Source organism: Schistocerca americana, chromosome 2, assembly GCF_021461395.2.
Source record: "Schistocerca americana isolate TAMUIC-IGC-003095 chromosome 2, iqSchAmer2.1, whole genome shotgun sequence".
NCBI lineage: Eukaryota > Metazoa > Arthropoda > Insecta > Orthoptera > Acrididae > Schistocerca > Schistocerca americana.
Window position 1 is genome coordinate 636,415,070 of NC_060120.1, and position 23,699 is coordinate 636,438,768.

The 23,699-nt window shown below is 38.9% G+C and overlaps 1 protein-coding gene across 4 annotated transcripts in view; it reads right to left on the reverse strand.

Moving 5' to 3' along the window:
* The window catches only part of LOC124596547 (alanine--tRNA ligase, cytoplasmic), a 186,340-nt gene that overhangs the window by 101,598 nt on the left and 61,043 nt on the right, over positions 1-23,699 (reverse strand). For all 4 annotated transcript variants that reach the window (XM_047135725.1, XM_047135726.1, XM_047135728.1 and 1 more), the window contains exon 7: positions 16,790-16,935. In XM_047135725.1, the coding sequence (XP_046991681.1) occupies positions 16,790-16,935 (146 nt within the window). The remainder of the gene's footprint in view (positions 1-16,789; positions 16,936-23,699) is intronic.

Consider the following 23,699-nt stretch of genomic DNA (forward strand, 5'->3'; position numbering starts at 1 on the left):
CAAGCCAAGCTGATATACTAACTGAATTTCTAAAGTTTTTTCAACAGTTTCCCTTTTTCTCCCTTTGCTTGCTACCTTTTTCCAACACCCCACCTCTTTTTCTTCCTGTAGCCTATATAATTCCAAATGCGCGTTTTATAATTCAGCCTTAAAGGCACAAAGTTTTGCCTCCTTTCCAGCGATTTTTCTGTCCTTTCTACATAGCCTACATTGCCATGGAAGACCCTCATTATCTACCCCCGTTTCCTCGCCACTACATTCGTCCTAACGAAACGACATGGAGGAGACCTGGAGGCACCAGAAGATTTCGGACTGATTATATAATTGTAGGACAGAGATCTCAAAACCAGATTTTAATTGTAAGACATTTCCAGTGGCAGATAACGACTCTGATGAAGTTGTGGACTGAAACTGTTCAGTCCATGAAGTTACCACACAATGAACAGCTTTGAGGGTAAATGGACACAAAGCTATACATCTACAGCTAAGAGTAATGATGGAGCATTGTATATCTGATAACTGGTACTATAATCACACACATGCACAGCTAAGAGGTTTTTTGGACCCAATGATGGTCTGAGCCTAGACAAAGTGATCGTCTGTAATAAAATATACTGTCACAGCTGTGTATTGCACAATGCAGTTCACAACATTCATTAAAGATGTGCAGCACCACCTTCACAAAAAGTTATACAATCTGCACAATGAGCAAGCAGTAAAGAAAACCAAAGAAACATGTGGAGTAGCACTTAAAGTCTAGGGAGGCATTAAAAACTTCAAGGTTTGTCAGTGAATTGTAATTCTGTCAGAAATGGCAAAGGACTTGGAAGAGCAGTTGAATGGAATGGTCTGTCTTGAAAGAAGGTATAAGATGAATATCAACAAAATCAAAACAAGGATAATGGAATATAGTCAAATTAAATCAAGTTATGCTTAAAGTAGTAGATGAGGTTTGCTATTTGGGCAGCAAAATAACTGATCATAAATGAAGCAGAGAGAATATAAAATGCAGACTGGCAATGACAAGAGAAGTATGTCTGAAGAAGAGAAATTTGTTAACACTGAACTGAGATTTAAGTGTCAGGAAGTCTTTAGTGAAAGCATTTGTATGACGTGTAGCTGTGAATGAAAGAGAAACATGGGCAATAACCATGTTTCCGCCAGAAAAGAACAGAATCTTTTGAAATGTGATGCTACAGATGAATGCTGAAGACTACACGGACTGATCAAGTAACTAATGAAGAAGTACTGAACAGAACTGGGAAGAAACGAAATCTGGGACACAACTGAACTAGAAGAAGAGATCAGTTGATAGCACACGTTCTGAGACATTAAAGAATCATCAATTTAGTATTGAAGGGAAGTGTGAGAGAAAATTTTAGAGGGAGGCCAAGAGATGAACACAGTAAGCAGATTCAGAAGGATGTAGGCTGTAGCAGTTATTTGGAGAAGAAAAGGTTTCCGCAGGATATAGTAGCATGAAGAGAGGCATCAAGCCAATCTTCAGACTGGAGACCACAACAAAACAATACATTTATATCAAATTAGCTCTTTGCACATAACTGCACCATCTGTGAACAGCCTCACAGAATTACAGACATCATTTGCCAAGACTTTTATATATACCCCTCATTTGCCAAGACTTTTACATATACCATCTCACAGCCTCAAGTTATGCCAGACCCTACAATGTTTTGAATCATTTTCAGCCAGATACAGAAGATGAAATGGGAGATACGATACTGCGTGAAGAGTTTGACAGAGCACTGAAAGACCTGAGTCGAAACAAGGCCCCCGGAGTAGACAACATTCCATTGGAACTACTGACGGCCTTGGGAGAGCCAGTCCTGACAAAACTCTACCATCTGGTGAGCAAGATGTATGAAACAGGCAAAATACCTTTAGACTTCAAGATGAATATAACAATTCCAATCCCAAAGAAAGCAGGTGTTGACAGATGTGAAAATTACCGAACAATCAGTTTAATAAGTCACAGCTGCAAAATACAAACTCGAATTCTTTACAGACGAATGGAAAAACTAGTAGAAGCCGACCTTGGGGAAGATCAGTTTGGATTCCGTAGAAATACAGGAACACGTGAGGCAATACTGACCTTACGACTTATCTTAGAAGAAAGATTAAGGAAAGGCAAACCTACGTTTCTAGCATTTGTAGACTTAGAGAAAGCTTTTGACAATGTTGACTGGAATACTCTCTTTCAAATTCTAAAGGTGGCAGGGGTAAAATACAGGGAGCGAAAGGCTATTTACAATTTGTACAGAAACCAGATGGCAGTTATAAGAGTCGAGGGACAAGAAAGGGAAGCAGTGGTTGGGAAGGGAGTAAGACAGGGTTGTAGCCTCTCCCCGATGTTATTCAATCTGTACAGTGAGCAAGCAGTAAAGGAAACAAAAGAAAAATTCGGAGTAGGTATTAAAATCCATGGAGAAGAAATAAAAATGTTGAGGTTCGCCGATGACATTGTAATTCTGTCAGAGACAGTAAAGGACTTGGAAGAGCAGTTGAACGGAATGGAAGGTGTCTTGAAGGGAGGATAGAAGATGAACATCAACAAAAGCAAAGCGAGGATAATGGAATGTAGTCGAATTAAGTCGGGTGATGCTGAGGGAATTAGATTAGGAAATGAGACACTTAAAGTAGTGAAAATAACTGATGATGGTCGAAGTAGAGAGGATATCAAATGTAGACTGGGAATGGCAAGGAAAGCGTTTCTGAAGAAGAAAAATTTGTTAACATCGAGTATAGATTTAAGTGTCAGGAAGTCATTTCTGAAAGTATTTGTATGGAGTGTAGCCATGTATGGAAGTGAAACATGGACGGTAAATAGTTTGGACAAGAAGAGAATAGAAGCTTTCGAAATGTGGTGCTACAGAAGAATGCTGAAGATTAGATGGGTAGATCACATAACTAATGAGGAAGTATTGAATAGGATTGGGGAGAAGAGAAGTTTGTGGCACAACTTGACCAGAAGAAGGGATCGGTTGGTAGGACATGTTCTGTGGCATCAAGGGATCACCAATTTAGTATTGGAGGGCAGCGTGGAGGGTAAAAATCGTAGGGGGAGACCAAGAGATGAATACACTAAGCAGATTCAGAAGGATGTAGTTGCAGTAACTACTTGGAGATGAAGAAGCTTGCACAGGATAGAGTAGCATGGAGAGCTGCATCAAACCAGTCTCAGGACTGAAGACCACAACAACAACATTTTCACTACTGAGTCAAGGGCATACACAATATGAGTAGATTACAAATTTCCTGTTGAGGTGCCTTCTCAGTACCACATAACCACACATCGTATATACTATACAAGTTAATGATACAGAACCTTAGCAGCAGAAATCAATATATTTGTCTCTTTGGGCCCTATGAGTACACAAAACAGTCATAACACTCATTTAAAATAAAAGTTGAAACCACAGTTCAAATCATACACCACTTTCATATCTAAAATCAGATTAACTGTCTTATTCACACAAGGTGCTAACCCGCTCCAAGCCATAATCACATAATCTTAATGTCTGCCATTTATAGTTCCACAAGGCATTCACACTCAGATTAGGATCACACAGCCTAATCACCTCACTGTGGACAGCATGCAACATTTTTAAATGCACATGTCTTGCATAGGTCATATGTGCCCTCGTCAGAACTGTAGAACACGAATACGAAGAGAAGAGTTAAGAATGACTACATGTTAATTCCAATCGACGTGAGAGAAGACAACTAAAAACAGGGACGTAGAGAAAGATCCATAAAATACGCCATAGAGAAACACAGGCCATGAACTAAAAATTAAATGCCCTTCACCATACTGCTACAATAGATAAAAAGTAAAATGCGGTTGACAGCCCGCACGTCATTTGCTAAAACGGCCAATAACTCTGATGGCAACACAAATGAGAGCACAAATGGTTAAAAAAAGGGCATTCCGTCAGGAAATGGCGGGCTGTCAGAGGTTGAGTGCAATGAGTACAAAGTAGTGGTGGAGCACTACTTAACAAATGGCGACATCTAAAAAGACAGTGGCTGATACACAACCTAGCTAAAATGATCTCATGGCGAGAGGGCCAAGAGGAGGTCGATAAAGCCACTGGGAGAGGCTTAATAACCCAGAAGGGAGGACCAGTGGTGATACCAAAGTGACACCAATTGCTGACAGACAGCAATACAGAGATCATCAGAGGGAACGCAAGAACTAGCAGGCTAAAGTACGAGGACTGCAGCTTTGGCAGCAGCAACAGCGGCCTTATTTCCTGTCAGATCAACAAGACTAGGAACCCACATAAACATCACAGCGGCTTCACCAAGAGTGAGCAATTGCAGCTTTCCAGAACCCACTGTACTACAGCATGGACGGTGTACAGCATACAGAGGGTTTGAAGGGTACACAAAGTCTGAAGATGATGCAACTGAAAGTCTGTGTCGCAAGATGTACTGCATGCCCTGATACAGGGCAAAGATCTCTGCTGTAAATACTGATCAGTATTACAAAAGCTGATACCAAAGAATGTCAGTGCCAATGACAAAGGCATACCAGACACCACGGTCGATCCAACAGCCATCAGTGCACACTAAGGTAATATAATGAAGTTTCGTGCGAAGATCGTGAAAGTGAAGGCGACAGAGCAAGGCTGGAGTAGTGTCCTTAGGAAGTGAATTAAGGCCAAGGTGAACACAGGCCACCACACAAAGCCAAGGTGGCGAAGAGTTCAAACCAATCATGAAAGGTACAGGTAGCATGAAGTTAAGCTGCCGGAGTTAGAGCCGAAAGTGAACTCAAGGAGGTAACAGAGAAGAGGTACATGCCCCATCCTGGCGATCAAAGGAGTCATTGAAGGAGGCGGCACAGGATGGGTGGCCACACGTGACAGACAAACAACATGCGTATCTGCTGAGAAGAAAGCCACGGTGATAGGACAGCGGTAGTTCAACACTTTCTGCATAGAGACTCTCAACCAGGCTAGTGTAAAAGGTGCCAATGGCCAAATGGATGCCATGATGGTGGATAGTATTGATACAGCATAAGGTACAGACATGCAGATGCATAAACAAAACACCCATAGTCTACTTTCGAATGGACAAGGGACTGGTGCAAATGGAGGAGGTTGGTTTGATCTGCTCCCCAGAAAGTACCACTGCGGACACAAAGAACATGGAGACACATGGGAGGACCTCGAAAGTTTCCTATTGAGTATGAGCCCCGGGAATATCATAGTTTCAACAAACAGAAGAGCATCAGGCCCAAGATGTAAAGATGGTGGACGAAACCAATAGCACAGCCAGAAATTCATATAAACAGTTTTGTCAGTGGAAAAATGAAAGCCATTTTCTATGCTACACAAGTCAAGACGATTGAGACCTCGCTGAAGACACCGCTGAATGGGACAGCTCCATAGAGAATTGCAATAGATGGTAAAATCGTCAACGAAAAGGGAGTCAGAGATGCCTGGCTGGAGACAGGCTATTATAGGGTTAATGGTGATAGCAGACAGGACACTCAGGACGGAAGCCTGAGGCACACCATTTTCCTGGATAGAGGTATCCAAAAAGGCAGAACCCACACATATCTTGAAAATGCTGTCGTCTAAAAATTCCTCAAGAAAACGGGGCAAGCGACCACGGAAGCCCCACTTCTAGAGAGGACGGACAGTCCTCCAGCCAGTACCGTAGGTTTTCTCCAAATCGAAAAACATGGCTACAATCTGGGATTTCTGCAGAAACCCATTCATGACATGGGTGGACAAAGTGACGAGATGGTTAACTGCAGAATGGCACACTCAGAATCTACACTTTGCAGTGGTTAGAAAATTGCAAGAGTCGAGCCACCATACCACCTGGGCATGTATCATATGTTCTATCACCTTGGAAACACAGCTGGTGAGAAAAACAGGGCGGTAGTTAGAAGGAAGATTTTTGTCCTTACTGGGCTTCGGTAGGGGTATGACAGTGGCTTCATCTGGGATACGTGCCCTCTGCCCAGATGTGGTTGTATGTATGAAGCACCAAGTGCTTGCTTGCAAGAGAAAGGTGCTGTAACATCTACATGTGAACATTGTCTGACAGTGGGCGGAGGATTGGGATGAAGTGAGAGTACAATCTAACTCACTCATAGTAAAGGTGGCATAGTAGCGTTCAGGAAGAGAATGGTATCACTCGAGCCTCTTCTGCTCATTTCTGATAGCCGAAGGCAGGGTGACAGTGGGAGGAGCAGGAAATCTCCACAAAATGGCGGCCCATAATGTTGGAGATAGCATAGGGTTCACGATGACATCGTCTGCTAGTCAGGCTGGAAATTGTGGAATGGATCTTGGTCCCAGAGAGCCATTGGAGGTTGGCCCACACAATGGAAGAGGGCGCGTAAATGTTAAAAGAACTAGTGAATGAAATGCAGTTTGCCATCATAAGATTACGGTTAGAAACATGAAGGGCACATCTCCGCTCGCAAATTGTGTCCGTGACACACCTCAGTCCACCAAAGGCCTAGGACACGTCATGGTAAAGAGCAAGTTCAAGGAATAGAATGTTCTGCGGCAGTAAGGACAACATTTGCACAATATTCCACCAGGTCATCACAACTGGGGAAGTGTTGTTCATCGGAGGTTGCCAGGGAGGAGTAAAGCCTCCATTCGACCTTAGTAAGCTGCCATTTGGGCGTACATGTAGGTGGGGTAGTCAGCGAATGGATGGCACATGGGAAATGGTTGCTCAAGTAAGTGTCAGAGAGAACAGACCAATCAAGATGTTCGGCAAGCTTGGCAGTGCAGGAGGATAGATCCAAATGGGAATAGGTGTGTGTGGAATCTGAAAGGGACATGGCAGCTCCTGTGTTAAGGCAGAGGAGGTTAAGTTGATCGAGTAGCTCACCCATGAGTGCAATTCTCTGATAGGTTCTGGGAGAACGCACCGAGCAGCAGGATGGGGTGAGGTACCTCGCCAATAAGCTCAAGGAAATCTGCCCCGATGACAATGAATGACGGAGGGATATAGACGGTACAAAAGGGAAAGGTCTAGTGAGGAAGGAAAAGGCAAACTGCAATAGCTTTAAGGCAAGTAATCAGGGAGATGGGTTTACTATGATTGTCATCTCTTATGAGCAGCATGACTCTCCCATGACATGGAATGCCGTCCATGGGGTGGAAGGTCAAAGTGGACTGGGAAGACATGCGAGAGCTCAAAGCAGACGTGAGGACGCAATTTTGTTTCCTGAAGCCAGAGAACAAGTGGATGCTGCGATTCTCAGAGCAGCCATAAATCCTCTTTGTTGGACTGAAGACCATGAACGTTCCATTCATGGAGCGTCACAACAAGGAAAAAGTGAGGGGTGTCACCTCACTGGCTGCCAAGTGCCAGCCTTCGAAGACTCACTGCTATAGGACACAGAGGCAGGAGGATCCTACTCTATGAGGCCTCCAGAAGTGTCAGCATTTTCCTTTTGTCAGCCTGGGCCTGCCAGTTGTGTAGCTGGTGACAGCCCCATGAGGCCAAAGTTTGGCAGCATGTTGCACAGCGGGAGGAGGAGATGGGGATGCTATCGTGACACTGGATGATTTCACAACTGGGACGCTAAATTTGAGGTCGCATATCTGTGTGGGAATGTCCTTCATGGCGCAAGCTGTAGCAAGAACAGTACTGTAGGTGCCAAATGGCAAAACACAGGGTTTCCAACTAGCCAACAACTTGCAAGCAATCAGGTAAGGCACTTTTTCCCCCTCACCCGCATCTCCTGGACAGCCCACTCAGTAAGGTATACGGGACAATCATGGGAGGGGGCAGCATGGTTGCCACTGCAGTTGATACAGTGGGGAGAAGGAGGCAGACAATCACCCTTGTGTGCATCCCTATGTAATGGCTCTGGGAGATGTTATTTTTTTTACTGTATTTGTCGATACCAAATTGTAAATGATTTTTTATACTTTTTGTCAGAATTTATTGTAATTTGCCTTATTATACGTTAATTTACTTCTGTTTTTGAGAGTGAAAGCATATTGATTACTATTAGAAAATGTATCGAAGAATAGCAAAGAGACTGATTACAAGTGGAAGCTTGTGTGTTCTGTAAAATATCTTTGACGTTGGAGTCGTATTTGACTATAGTCAGTCGGCAGTAAACTCTTGGTGTGTGTTGACGGAAGAACAATGTGAAGGTTGCCGTCATAAATAATTTTGAATTATGTTACTATTTTTTTTGTATTAACTATAAAAAAGAAACTACATTTGAAGACATGGTATTTGAAACACCAAAATGAGGCAAACACGTTGAACCAGGTCATTTCTGCAGCCGACAAAGATGCATTGTGGAATCATACTTAGACAACTGAAGCCCAGACTAATATCGCCTTGCAAACGTCTAACGGAAAAGGTACTGTCACGAAATATGGCAAATTTAAGTAAATAAAAAATAGTGACCATATTTTCAACTTGTGTCTTAGCCGGGATGCCATATTTCAACTGGGGACTGTAGCCGGGATATTGTGTTCACGAGATCTTCAACAGCGCTACGAGGAAGAAAATTTTTGTGTGTTAATACCAGTTTTTTCAGAATGTGTGTTACAGTATTTGTGTTCATCGGGAAGTAAAAGTTTTGGCCAAGAAATGTTTCGGCAAAAAATATAATTTTTGAAAGAAGAAAATACTTCAAGAATTTTGGTCAGCAGTCACATGGATGGAAAACGTGGTTTTGCAACAGTAGAAGAGTGTTCCAGATAAGTCACGAAACCCTTGTATTATGTTAAAACAATATTTTTATCCTGTTTTGTATTGTTGTGTATAATTTTTTGTTCTTCACAATGACTTATGAGATTTTCGAGAGTATTGTGCCTAAAGTAGAAAGTAGTAATTTCATAGACTTCGAACATCAGGACAGGTCAAATGAAACAGAAAGAACCGATCAATTTGATTAAAAAAGTTTTTTTGTAAATTTCACGAAAGAAATTAAACAATCAGTTGACGACAATAAGACTAACTGGGATGAAAAAATTGATAACATTTTGTTGCAAGTCCAAGCAGTCAATACCCAAGTGGGTGATCTTTCGAACAGAGTTTGCAGTGTTGAGGAAAAAATTGAATCTGTGGAAGCAAAAGTAAATGAAATTGATGCTAAATTGAGCGGTGAAATTAATACTGTAAAAAATGAGTTACTGGTAGATAGGGAAAGAAATTTAATTGATTTTAATGAGATAAAAGGGGAAATTAAAAATTTGGATGAGAATACAAAAGTTTTAGTAAAAAATGTACAACAAGAAACTGACAGTCGTTTGGTTACTCTACAAAAAAAAATAGAGTGCAATGATTTAGAAAACAAAAAATCTGTCAAAGAACTTAGCGAAAAAATTGAAAGTTCTGACATTGAATTTCAAAGCAAAAATCACAATGTCAACACATGCAATCTTGTATCTAATATTCCAGTGAAGCACTTTTCGGTAGATGGACCCTTACATCCCATTGATTTTATACAGTATTGTAAGGATTGTTTTTTACCTCACTCACCAGATGATATGAAAATTAAATTTGTGAAAAAATTCTTGGAAGGGGAAGCTTTGACTTGGGCAAACCAGATTGTAACTTTGGGGATGACCTTTTCAGAATTTGAATCAAAATTTCTGGAAAAATTTTGGGATGATCTTAAACAAACTAGAATCAAAAGTGAATTTTTGAATGGGAGAAACTATAGAGAATCAGATGGGAGCATGAAACAATTTTGCAAAAGTGAACTTCAAAAACTTATTCATTTAACAAAACCTTTGGATGACTTGATCAAAATTGATACCTTAAAGAGAAGATTGCCATCAGCAATGCAGTTGAGTTTAGTTCATTGTCCTGATAGTAATGTAGAGCAGTTTCTCAATTATATTGAAAAGTTGGATAGGGTAACACCAAGAACACATAGTGGGTTTACTCAGAAAGGTAATGGTCAAAATTGGGGAAATGACAACTTTCAAAAAAGGGAACAAAGCAATTATCATGGTGTCAGTCAAAATTCAGGGGGATATAACAATTTTCAAAAGAAGGACCATAATTTTTATCCAAAACAAGAACAACATTTTCGCGGAAATAATCAACAAAATAGAGAACACTTTAGGGATCAAAATCACAGAAATTTTGTTAGAGATCAGTACAATAGAAACTACCAACAATCAGGTAATGTTTGGCATAGGAATGGGAACAGAAATGTTGATCAGAGACATTGGCAGAACCACAATCAGCAGTTCAAGCAGGAACAAGTTGTAATTCAGGAAACAAAAAACGAGTAGACGCCCCCTTGAAGGTCCGCAAGGTTGAGGCAGAAGGTGAGCATGATGAAAGGACCAATGGATGTGACTATCATAAACCCAAACATGACAGTTGCAAACCTAAGCTATCACATGAGGTCATTAGTTGTTACTTATTGAAAAAATTTCAAGAGGAAAATAATGATGATATTGATAAAGATAAAATTTTCATTACACAAGAACATACAGTAGACAAAAGTAATTGTGATTCATTTAATTTAACAGAGTTTTACAATTGGGCAGAAAAGAACAACACTTTGTCAGATGATGTAATTTGTAGTAGTTCAGAGATGTGTGTGAATGAGAGAGAGAATGCATGCTGTGAGAATGAAAATGTTGGTGAAAGGGATCTGGTAACTTTAGAAAGGGGAAATAATATTTTGAGGGATAATTTGAATGTGTACGACCTGAATATGTGCAATGATAATGATGTTGATGATAAAGTTGATAATGATGGTAATGGTATTGATGATGATGTTGAGGAAAGGTATTTCATTAGTTTAAATAGGGAGTTGGGTATACACATGGTTGAAAATGGATTAAATAGTGAGAATATTACAGAAATTCCCAGGGATGTTAACAGGATGAATAAGGCTCACAAGCTGGGTGTAGGTGAAAGTGTGAATTTTGATGTTGTTGGTAAAGAATCTGACTACACAAATAACGATGACACATGTATAACTTCCAGCCTAAGTGAAACTTTTACAGATACTAATGACACACACACATTTCTTATGAATTTATGGCTGAACAGTGAAACTATTTCTTTTGACAAGAACTTTAGAAAGATGCTTATTAATGTATGTGAAACTGTATGTCCTGAGTGGTGGAAAAAGATGAGATATTTTATTTTTGAAAAGCTGAAGGGTAAGTACTTCAATAGTATACAATGTGATTTGGATGAAAATTCTTGGCTATTTGAGATAATAGAGAGTACTAATGACAATTTTGTATCTTGTGCAAATTTTATAACTGTGACAAATAATACATGTAATGATATACCATATGATTCTGATAACTATAGGTTCAGGGAAATTGAAAGTGATTTATTATATGAGGATACAGGTTCTGAGAAAAGTGATCAATTTTGCAGTCCTTATATAAAAGTTCAAATTGGGTCATGGATTGGTAAATGTTTAATTGATACAGGAAGTGAGGTCTCGGGAATATCTGAAAGGTTAAGCAAGAAATTGAAAGTGGGGAAAGATATGTTGAAATGCCAGTTGTTGGGGTAAAGATAAAAGGTGCTACTGGGAAGAGCAGTAAATTGGTAAAAAGCCAGGCTTTAGTGACATTTTTAAATTGAAGGCAAGTTGTTCACACATGGAGGTTTTGTAATACACGAATTTAATGAGGATTTTCTTTTGGGTATGAATTGGATAGTAAAAGTAAATACAGCATTTGATTGGGTTGGAAGAAAACTTTTGATAGAAACTAGTGAAAGGGAATACATTCAGACAAATTTTGTGAACACACTTGGTGATCAGAGTAATGGAAATTTTGACAGTATCAATTTACTAAAAGAAAATAGATTGGAGAATATTGAAACTCATAGATTTTATACTGATGAAGTTGAATTTGGGAATTTGGTAAATTTGAAAATTTCAGAAACACAAAATTTATCTGGGGAGCAAAAACAACAGTTAGAAAATCTGCTGTGGGAATACAGTGATGTTTCAGTGACATACTTGGTAGGGTAAAGGGTTATCAGTGTGAGCTTCAAGAAAAACCTCGTGAACCATTTTTCATAAAACCATACAGTATTGCAATATCAAAAAGACCTACTGTTGAGAAAGAGCTGAAAAAGATGGAAGGATGTAATATAATAGAAAGAAGTATCAGTGCATATAATAATCCTCTAGTAGTGGTTTCGAAAAAAGATGGTGGAGTAAAAGTATATAAACAGAAATCATAATTTCAAAATTTAAATAACCTATTATCATCTAAAACAAAAGTCCTCCACTGGAATATGCTTGTTAGAACAAAACTACCTGTACAACCAAGTATGTTTATTTGCATGTATAAATTAATAATTTGAAGTCACATGTTAATTGAAACTGATGAAAAAACACTGTTGTAACAAAGAATGAGAGAAAGATTTATTTTTACTTTTTTACAAAAAAAATCTCCCTAGTGAGCATTTCTGAATTTTTCTAATTTTTGGAAGCTAAGTCTTCCCTGTGGGTGAAGGCATGCATGTGAGGACATGCATGCAAAGGTATAAGTTTCAAAACCAATTTTAGATAAAGCCTCATGATATATGAGCAGTTTATTGTTGTTTATACTGATGTTGTGGGGAGCAAAAGTACTCTTCACAAGAATGTGACTTGTAGTAATATTGTAGTAGAGAGGCAAGTGTACATAAATAATTGCAGAAAATTTAGATAATACTGATGTATCTTTAGCTGTACTAAAAGAAGAAAATCGTAAGAAAAAAAAATTAATAATAATACAGAAAAACCATGAGTAAAAAAAAATTTAAAAAGAAAATCATAAGCAAAAAAAAAATACAAAAGAAAAAAACATGAATAAAATTTATATAAATTTCTTTACTTGAATTTTTTGTGTATGGGATTGATGGGGAAGTATCACTGCAACAACAGCCAGTAACAAGTCCACAGATTCAAAGAGTCCAAATTTGGAAGAGGTTATCAGACTGCATCATTAATGTACTAATTGTGTAATACAGATCCACCACTGAGTGTGGTCGGGATTTTGTTGTATATGTCCATAACAAAAAAAGCCCTAGGGAGCAGTTGTAATGGATATGGGAGATTTTTTTTTTTTTACTGTATTTGTCGATACCAAATTGTAAATGATTTTTCATACTTTTTGTCAGAATTTATTGTAATTTGCCTTATTATATGTTAATTTATTTCTGTTTTTGAGAGTGAAAGCATATTGATTACTATTAGAAAATGTATCGAAGAATAGCAAAGAGACTGATTACAAGCGGAAGCTTGTGTGTTGTGTAAAATATCTTTGACGTTGGAGTCGTATTTGACCATAGTCAGTCGGCAGTAAACTCTTGGTGTGTGTTGACGGAAGAACAATGTGAAGGTTGCCGTCATAAATAATATTGAATTATGTTACTATTTTTTTTGTATTAACGATAAAAAAGAAACTACATTTGAAGAAATGGTATTTGAAACACCAAAATGAGGCAAACACGTTGAACCAGGTCATTTCTGCAGCCGACAAAGATGCATTGTGGAATCATACTTAGACAACTGAAGCCAAGACTAATATCACCTTGCAAACGTCTAACAGAAAAGGTACTGTCACGAAATATGGCAAATTTAAGTAAATAAAAAATAGTGACCATATTTTCAACTTGTCTCTTAGCCGGGATGCCATATTTCACCTACCACAGGTTACACATTTGTTTGGGTGTCGACAGGACTCTCGAATGTGGTTATAACGATGACATGGGTAGCAACACATTGGGTTTGGAATATACTGTTTGACCGTAATAGCTTCATAAGCTGCTTTGATCTTTGACAGAAGAACCACTCTATCAAAAGTTGGCACTAAGGAGGCATCTACCTTTTTCATCAGCCAATAGACGGCAATGGCTGAGAGCTACATTTGGACTTCGGCCTCGGTCAAACTATCAAGCAGGCCAGTGTATCACCATGGGAAGAATTCAGTGTTCGATGGGCCTGGACACTAACATAACAGCCATGGTTGAGCAAAGCTCCAAGCAGTTGTGCTCGAGAATCAGAACTAGTCTTCAAAAGCAAAGTGCCATGTGTAAACAAGAGCAGGATTTCACAGGACCAGCAATTGCATCAACACCTTTATGAACCATAAATGGATTTACCATAGTAATGGACTGACTGTCTTCCATACGTGAAACCACAAGGAACCATGGTGCAGCTGGGACGGTCTTTGAATCATTAGCCTCATCCCGTTCCCATTTCGTAGCCACTGACTGTGAAGATGATTGGCTATTTGGGAGAAAATCCCCCACGATTGCCAGCGTCTCTGATGGCACGCTCCTTCCAACTGGGATCCCCCTTCAGAAGGGGGTGCACCCGCCTTACGTGATTGTTCACACCTCAGGTCACACCTCCCATACACATGACAGAGGGACCAATTGGTAATCTGGGAAGGTAGCAGCTCAGCCAATCACCCCTCCCTGGGCCTGGCCTGTACCAGGGAGTATGTGCGAACCCTAAGAGTCAACCCGGGGTTGGGAATTATGTGTTAGCCAGTCACCTGTTATGCATCAGATGCATGGGCTGGCTTTCATTCAGGAGCGCACAGAGAGGAAGAAGAAAAAGAGAGAGCTCAAAACACCAAAGCGGAGGAAGGATAGAAGAAGGTGAACAAAGAAAGAAAAAGAGGAACGAAAAACAGTGGAGAGTATTCTGATACTGATTACCGAAAATGCATAATACATTTCCAAAAATAGCCCAGGCAAGTTCCCCAAGGGAGGGGAAAAAGAACAGCAAAGGACAGACATGAAGCAGGGAAGGGCAAAGGTGCTGCAAAGGCTGGGGCGCTATGGCAGCCAAGCACAAGCCCATGAGTGTGGTGAGTATATGGTGTATACAGATTAACCATACTTAAATCACACAAATGCCGTGTATAAGATTGAGCTCCACAGGTTCATGGGCTAAGGACTTTAAGGGTGTTAAGTTCTTTCTGCCTTCTGACTTTAAACTCCTTGAGCTGTGACGGTCAAGTCAATGTATGACCATGAAGCAACTATTACATTAAAATTTCAATTGGTACCATTCTTGTGTAACTCAATGTAAGTCATAACAATAAAACAAAGATTTTTTTGTAAGGAAAACTTAAACCCCATTTTGTTCTGCCATTCCTCCAGCTTGTAATTCATCAGCTGAAACTGATATGCTGTCTAGCTGAGAATGGAAGAGGAACAGAAAATGTAAAACTCATCCACAAATAAGTAAAATTCAACTTCGCTCTTTACTGTGAATATAATACTGATGATGGTGACGGCAAAATGAAAGAGCACACTTCCTTCGGGTGCATTGTTCTCTTGAAGGAAGTGACCTAATAAGTACACATCCGACTCAATAAGGAAAATTAGTAAGTGAAAGGGAAAGCAACTTCACATTATCTGGTCTAAAATGATTTGATAATATTGTACCTCCATGTCCTATTATCGCCTTTCTTAATACTGAAGAAGACTCCCTAAAACTGACTGTGGAGGAAGGTTTCCTATTCTGCTGCCTTCATTAGAGTGGCAATATTCATTGATGAGTGGTATATCCCAAACCCAAACAGAAACCAGCTAAGCAGTTTTCTAGACTCCAGAACCCAGACAACAAGATACTTGATGATTCCTTAATGACTCTTTCCCCCACACAAGATACTGAGGCAAAGCTAGAAACTTATTGGTAAGCATATTATCCTTCTCCACTTCGGATGGGTTATTATAATAGCATTCTTCAATAAATCAAAGTAGCGGGTACCAGTCCTGGTTATACTGAAAGCAGCATGATTGTAAGTTGAGATTATGTAGTATACTGAATCTTTTTTGCCTGAGGTGAGACACTGTAAGCCTCCGACATCTGATTCCAGGTTCCACACTGTGAATGGATGGTTGTACCCCTTTGTGTTATCCATCATAAAATTTAGTCTCTTCCTTTCTATTTCTGCCACTTTCTGAGATAGGATGTCATTATTCAACATAATAGTGAGTGGACGTATTTATTCACATCCATAAATCCCCCTTATTGATTGCCATATTTTGGTAGAGGAAGTGGAATGGTTTATACAGCACAGAAATTAATGCCATGACCTCTTTTTGTTATCACTGAAAGTATTGCTGGCTATATGAAATGTTGCTAGATTTTAAGCAGATAAACTCAAAAGAGTGAAATTTTTAGGCCTTTCTACTGTTTACATCATAACAACTGTAACAATTCATTAAAGGAAACTAAATCTTTATTTTTCACTATTGTCCACCACTCTCCACTTGAGATGTATATGAATTAATTCATTTTTTGCAAACCAATGCTGAGCAAGAATTCTGAATTAAAGGAACACAAGAGTGGCAAAGTAATCATTTCCAATAGAATGATTACAAGGCTATTTAAATGGACAGAAGTACATAAAAGGAAAACTGAGGCTGCTCAAAAAGCAATTGAAAGAATCATGACTGGAGCATGCTATGCAAGTGCTATTCATTTCTGTTAGTATCCCTTTACCCTTCCACCATGACTGCATTACACTAACAAAAACCGAAAAGTGCTCATTTTTTGTCAAACCATATCCCTATCTTCTGTACTAATCTGAACATCTGATATTATTTTAATATGGTAAACTTTCAGCACACTGAGCAGCTTTAATGGATACTATACACAGAACCAACTAATTTATGCTTAGGCTTAAATAAATACTTCAAGTGGCTCAATAGCAATCAATTAGATTTCCAGTTTCAATTTCTTAAAAATATTAAATTTCAACAGTTTTTTATTATATTTTGATTACTTGAATTACACAACACCAACTCCAGTACATACCCTCTGCCTGTATTGTCTGGGTGACCCCCATCGGCTAATGCTATTGTCAGGGTGCGTGCATGATCAGCCAGTACTCGGTAAGCCATATCAATACCGTCTATGTCATCTGTACCAACCTTGCCAGAATAGGGGCGTGCTCCTGTGCCCTAAAAACAGAATTCAGAATTACCAATACGTACTCTGTATTGTACAGATTAAATAATATAAAATGAAATGATAACAGACCCGTAGCTTACAAAGAATCCATCCAGGAACTGAGAATGTCCAAGTTACAAGTTGTCCACCACTTTTATCTAAGTCAACAAACAAAGATAAAACCAGGAAGGAATTAGAGAAGATTTGGATTACAACCTTTAAAAGTGGAAAAACAGTTTCCAAAAGGAGGAGAGACAGTTGATCCTCATGCATGGTATAATGGAAAATTGCCCACAAACATTAATATGGACAGTATACAAGAGAAGCCCAAAAGCTGTAATGATATGCCACCACCGCCCCCCCCCCCCCCCCGGCCGAATTTTTTTTTTAAACGCAGGAAGAAGTATGTATTTATAAAATACGATATAGCAGACGGGGCAACAGACGCCTACTAAAATGTACACTATCATATTCTTGATTCGAAAAGCGTAATTGGCAGGTTTAGGGACTATGAGGACCTGTGGGCCTTTCATCCAAACATACGTAGGAATTCAATTTATCTTTAATTAACTGTCCACACACATACTTGTAATAGTCATAAATCCAACAAGTTCTAACATTTGAATATAATGAGCCTTGTGAAAAAAGGAGAAAAGAATAAGCAGCAGCAGTTTGTTGCAAGTAACTAAATACTATTATTTCAAGAATGCAAGATATGCAGTCAAAACAAGTCTACATATATGCAGTCTATGTTAGAAAATGCAAGCGAGCACAGTTCGTCAGCATATTGAATTGTATCCTGAACTGTATGCTATAATATCCACACATTTTTGGAACTTACTGTCCACGGACTCTTTCAATCCACTGCCTCTGGGGCAGGGAAGACTCGTGTGTGTATATATATATATATATATATATATATATATATATATATATATATATATATATATATATATATATATATATATATTTGTAACACTAAAACATTGGTTCAGATTATTAAATTTGTAAACAATAAGACGTGCCATTACTGAAACAGTTGTAAATAAGGTGTATGAGAGAAAATCGTTCAAACGCTTTGTATAGTTACAAATATTGATGGTAACACTATCTTCTTCCCCACATGAGCGGTGCTGGATCATTCTTTTATAAATATTTTTCCTTTTTTCATCAGTATTTTACATTTATATTCATATAGTCACACTATTTTTTTGTGTGTTTCATGTGGAGGTTACAAGAATACGAGAATATGGTATCATATTTCTCGTTTGGGGTGGCACTTCGTAGTGCAGATTGCAGAGATGTTTTAGCAATCAGTCAGGAATAGTGCGAAGACGGATTACCCATTGTTAAGAGCCCATTGCCATTTATCACAACAGTTAAACAATCAAAAATTTTGTAACTGAGTCTGCAATTGATGTAATGATGATGCTTAGTTCCCATTAATATATCTTACAGACATCAAACATTAATCTGAGAAAATTTATTACAGAAATATACAAGGAAATTCAAAGTATTTTATTTCAAGAACATTAGATAGTTCACACCCTGCATCTGAAATTATCAGATCATCAAATAAGTCAAAATAATAAAAATACTGAAAGGGAGTAATTTTATAAGATGTGGCTGAATGAGTACATCATCAATGAACAATAGTCATCTCTGACTTAATAATCATGAAGTATTTCAAAGATTAGAGAACTAATATTTAGCTTAAAAAAGAAAAAGAAAGAAAAAGCTACGAAATGGTTTCAGATGTTTGGGGTGTTCCAGCAGTCCAATGCTGACAAATTTAAAAATACCGCAAAAAACAGCAGTACCAGGTTCAAGAGAAACATTGCAATTGGTAAGCCAAGGAAGCTATTATCAGATAATGGTAAACAATATGTGAGAAAAGCTATCAAAAAATTTTTATCAAGGGAAGCAGTAACACATTTACTGATATCCAATTAGGATCCTTGGGCACCTTCAGTAAAAGGAACGATAAGAGAGAGAGAGAGAGAGAGAGAGAGAGAGAGAGAGAGAGAGAGAGAGAGGATGATTGGCATGAACTCATTGTCCAGAAGGACATCCAGAACTAATTGTGGAATTTGGGGAAATATTTAATGAGTCACTGCATTTCACAACCCTCATTGTATCCAATGAAGTAGTTAGATAGGTCAATGAGGGAGAACCTTTGTTGCAATGGGCAACTTCGCCACATACACTCTGCCACAAGAGGAGTCCAGAAGAAACAGTCACAGTCAGCTTAAGAAAGTAGGATAATTAGGAAAAAATAATGGAACAGGATGTATCAGTCATATTCAATGGAATATGGCATTGATTCCTAATCATCAACCGAGTTCCAAATCAGATAAGTAAACAAAAAGTTTTTTTTCACTTTTGTGAAGGGTCATAATTATTATAGTCATTCCCCATCCAAAAGCAGGTGCTCTGGTACATTCCATTAGTGACAGAGAATGTGGCTTATATACAGGGCGTTACAAAAAGGTACGGCCAAGCTTTCAGGAAACATTCCTCACACACAAATAAAGAAAAGATGTTGTGTGGACATGTGTCCGGAAATGCTTAATTTCCATGTTAGAGCTCATTTTAGTTTCGTCCACCTACGCTCAATGGCGCTCGTTATCATGATTTCATACGGGATACTCTACCTGTGCTGCTAGAACATGTGCCTTTACAAGCACGACACAACATGTGGTTCATACACGATGGAGCTCCTGCACATTTCAGTCGAAGTGTTCGTACGCTTCTCAACAACAGATTCGGTGACCGATGGATTGGTAGAGGCGGACCAATTCCATGGCCTCCATGCTCTCCTGACCTCAACCCTCTTGACTTTCATTTATGGGGGCATTTGAAAGCTCTTGTCTACGAAACCCCGGTACCAAATGTAGAGACTCTTCGTGCTCGTATTGTGGACAGCTGTGATACAATACGCCATTCTCCAGGGTTGCATCAGCGCATCAGGGATTCCATGCGACGGAGGGTGGATGCACGTATCCTCGCTAACGGAGGACGTTTTGAACATTTCCTGTAACAACGTTTTTGAAGTCACGCTGGTACGTTCTGTTGCTGTGTGTTTCCATTCCATGATTAATGTGATTTGAAGAGATGTAATAAAATGAGCTCTAACGTGGAAAGTAAGCGTTTCCGGACACATGTCCACGTAACATATTTTCTTTCTTTGTGTGTGAGGAATGTTTCCTGGAAGTTTGGCTGTACCTTTTTGTAACACCCTGTATATTGATTGGGAGGGGGGGGGGGGGGGGGAGGGGGGGGAATCGCAAAACTACAAAATAATTAACGTAGAGTGTTGAAATTTTGTAAATACATTTATCTGAGTAATATTTTTAAGGGAATAAAAATGTAAAATCACAGGTTAATGTAAGTGCGGGATAAGCCATTGCAAACGAGAAATGCTGTTACATTAATAATCAGTGTAACTGCCAGAACATTGAACGAAGGGATGCAAAAGTACATGCATTGTGCTGTAAAAGTGCCAGATGTTAGGTTATGGGATGGAGTTCCATGACTGTTGCACTTGGTCGGTCACTACAGGGGTGATTAATGCTCGTTGTAAATGACGCTGGAGTTTTTGTCTGATGATGTTCCATATGTGCTTCATTAGAGACAGATCTGGTGATTGTGCAGGCCAAGGCAAAAGGAAAACACACTCTGGAATGCCGTTCATGAATGGCAGCACAGCAAGTTGAATCATGAGACTGATGTACAATTTTGCAAATCAAGGTGTGTGGGATATCCAAAAGGGTGCTCCAGCTATCATACAAAATTGCACTCCAGACCACCAAGTCCAGTTGTAGGTGAAGTTCATCTAGCACACAGACAGGGTGGTTGCAGGCCCTTATCTGCCCTCTTCCTAACCAACTCATGGCCATCAACGGCATGGAGGCAAAACCAGCTTTCATCAGAAAATGCAAAAGACCTCCACCATTCCCTCCAATGAGCTCTTGAAACATGGCAACCAACATTTGTTTACGTTGCACAACTCCTTCTTGGTCTTGCAATTTTTTTCCCATCAGTGTAGTTGCCGCGATTAGAAGCAGTTTAAACGGACATTCAAAACCATCCAACAACAACAAAATATACAAGAGGAGAAGTAGCAATCAATTTTACATACAGGATAAATGCTCTTTAAGAGTGCACTGAGATGACAAAAGTCATGGGACATCTCCTAACATCGTGTTGGACCTCCCTTTGTCCGGCGTAGTGCAGCAACTCAATGTGGCATGGACTCAACAAGACATTAGAAGTCCCCTGCAGAAGTATTAAGCCATCTTGCCTCTATAGCTATCCATAATTTCATAAGCATTGTCGGTGTAGGATGATGTACCAGAACTGAACACACAATTATGTCCCATAAATGTTCGATGCGATTCATGTCAGGAGATCTGGGTGGCCACATCATTTGCTCTCTCGATCAATTAGTGAAGGCCTCCAGTCACTATCTTGCCCATGGAGAGAGGTAATGTCTGAAATTTGGCATTCTTGGCACCCTGTTGACGTTATGGATCTCAAAATATTAAATTCCTTAATGACTACCAAAATGGAATGCCCATGCAACTAGCTCCAGCTACTATTCCATGTTCAAAGTCTGTTAATTCCTGTCATGCAGCCATAATCACATTGGAAACTTTTCATATGTAACACTCTAGTACAAATGGTAGATCTACCAATGCACTGATCTTTTATACCTTGTATATGCCTTTCTACCGCCATTTGTGTATGAGCTATTACTATCCCACGTTCTTGTCACTTAAGTTAGTTGTAGTTAATACTTTGAGGGGAAGAAGATCAGTCTTTTATGTTAAGTTTTGTCTTGTTTCTATGTTTTGCTTAACATTTTCTGCGTGTATTAACTTACAAAAATTTTAATTACTATCGATGTGATTGTTTTCAAATTTTGTTGAAATAAGGTTCGTTTAAGCAGTTACCAGACACCTTGCCAAGCATGCGCAGAGCTGAAATCGCGTATAAGCAGTGCCTACTCCTGCTTCTGGCTACTTGGGGTGTGGCTGTTTGGAGTATAACAGTGAGAGAAAGCAGCCAGCATCTACTCGGAAAAATTTTTCTGACTCTGCCAAGCTCCCAGATTCACGGATGCGCATAGCTGCCTGAGTTAGAGTGGGGGTACACTTCACTTGTCTCGTGTTTTGTTTGTGGCGCATTTTTCAATCGTTTCAAAGCTATTGCAGTTCCCGCGTTCGGATATTTCAGGTTTACACTTCACTGTTACTAGTAAGGTAAGCATATCAGATGTTTTGTCTGTTTTCACCCCTTTTGTCCAGATCTTGGTAAAAACAGCTGAAAATGCAGTACACAAATAAGTCTTACTACCAGTTGTATAGCTATGTGTGTAAAAAAAAGATACTACATTAAAAGAAAGTATTTTTCTATTAAAAGACTGTGTTACTGGTGGAAAATGGAATTTAAAACTCAAAATGTGTACTGAAACATACTATAAATTTTGTTTCCAAGCAAAATTTGAGTGAACATTAAAAAAATTAAATTTTGTCTTATTTTTAACCCAAGTTAAATACCTTTCGTAAGTGTTTATAAGTATTTTGTTACTTAGGAAAACTTAAAAAAATAACCTTCAAGCTTTCTTGGTGATATTCATACAGAAAAATCTCTTGGGGATGCAGCCAAGACATTTTATTTATTAAGAACAGCGTTGCAAAGGCAGAGATTTTTCTTTACATTAAAATATTTTCTTCTAAATTTCATTATTGCTATTCCATAAGAAATTTCAACCATTTAACATAAATATTTAAGTCAATGAGAAAAATTATCGAGTGTCAAAAAATTGATTGGGGACCTGAAAAAAGGGAAGTTCTGTATATTTTTTAATCTGCTGGATACATAATTGATAAATAACTTTTTCCCAGTATTTAAAATACATGTATCACTCCACACAAACGTGACCAAGTGCAGCAACAGTACACAAATGTTAAAAATTTAGATAATAGTCTCTGTTGCAAATACTTTATTGATGACACGTTTCACGCTCCTAGCGGATCTTCAGATCATTCTTGAGCTGCGGAGACCGGCTTCTGTGGTCTCCAAGGCCCAAGAACGATATGAAGAAGTTGGAAACATGTCATAAATAAAATATCTGCATCATACTGTTATTTTTATTTTTACCATTGGTGTTTGTTTTTAAATAATTATTTGTATCAAAAATTTTTGTTAAAATAATTTTTCTCTACACTTGTCTCATGTATGGCCCACCCTACCCTAGGAATAGTTCCATTTTCAACAAAGCATTGAAAAATGATTAAATATGACAAAAATAGATAACTGACAATAGAAAAAGCTTGCCAGAAAGTAACACAGACAAATAACACCGAAAAGTGCAAAAACATAACACCGATTTTGGCCATAAAATAACACCGATTTTTTCCTGTCCCTATTTATAATACATGCTGTTTGCCATCATTGGATGATGGTTAAAAATGTGGAGAGTACGTCTCTGTGTGCAAACTGTGTCGTGACACACCTCAGTCCACCAAGGGACCGGACCATGGCATGGTAAAAAAAAGTGCGAGGAATGGAACATTCTGCAGCGGTAAGGATAACATTTGTAAGATATTTCACCTGGTCATCACAATTGGGGAAATGTTGTCTGTCGAATGTCGCCAGAGAGGGGTAAAGCCTCCCGTCAGCCTTAGTAAGCTGCCATTTGGGTGAGCACGTAGATGAGGTATGAGTCAGCAAACGGATAGCACACGGGAAAGGGTCACTTGAATATGTG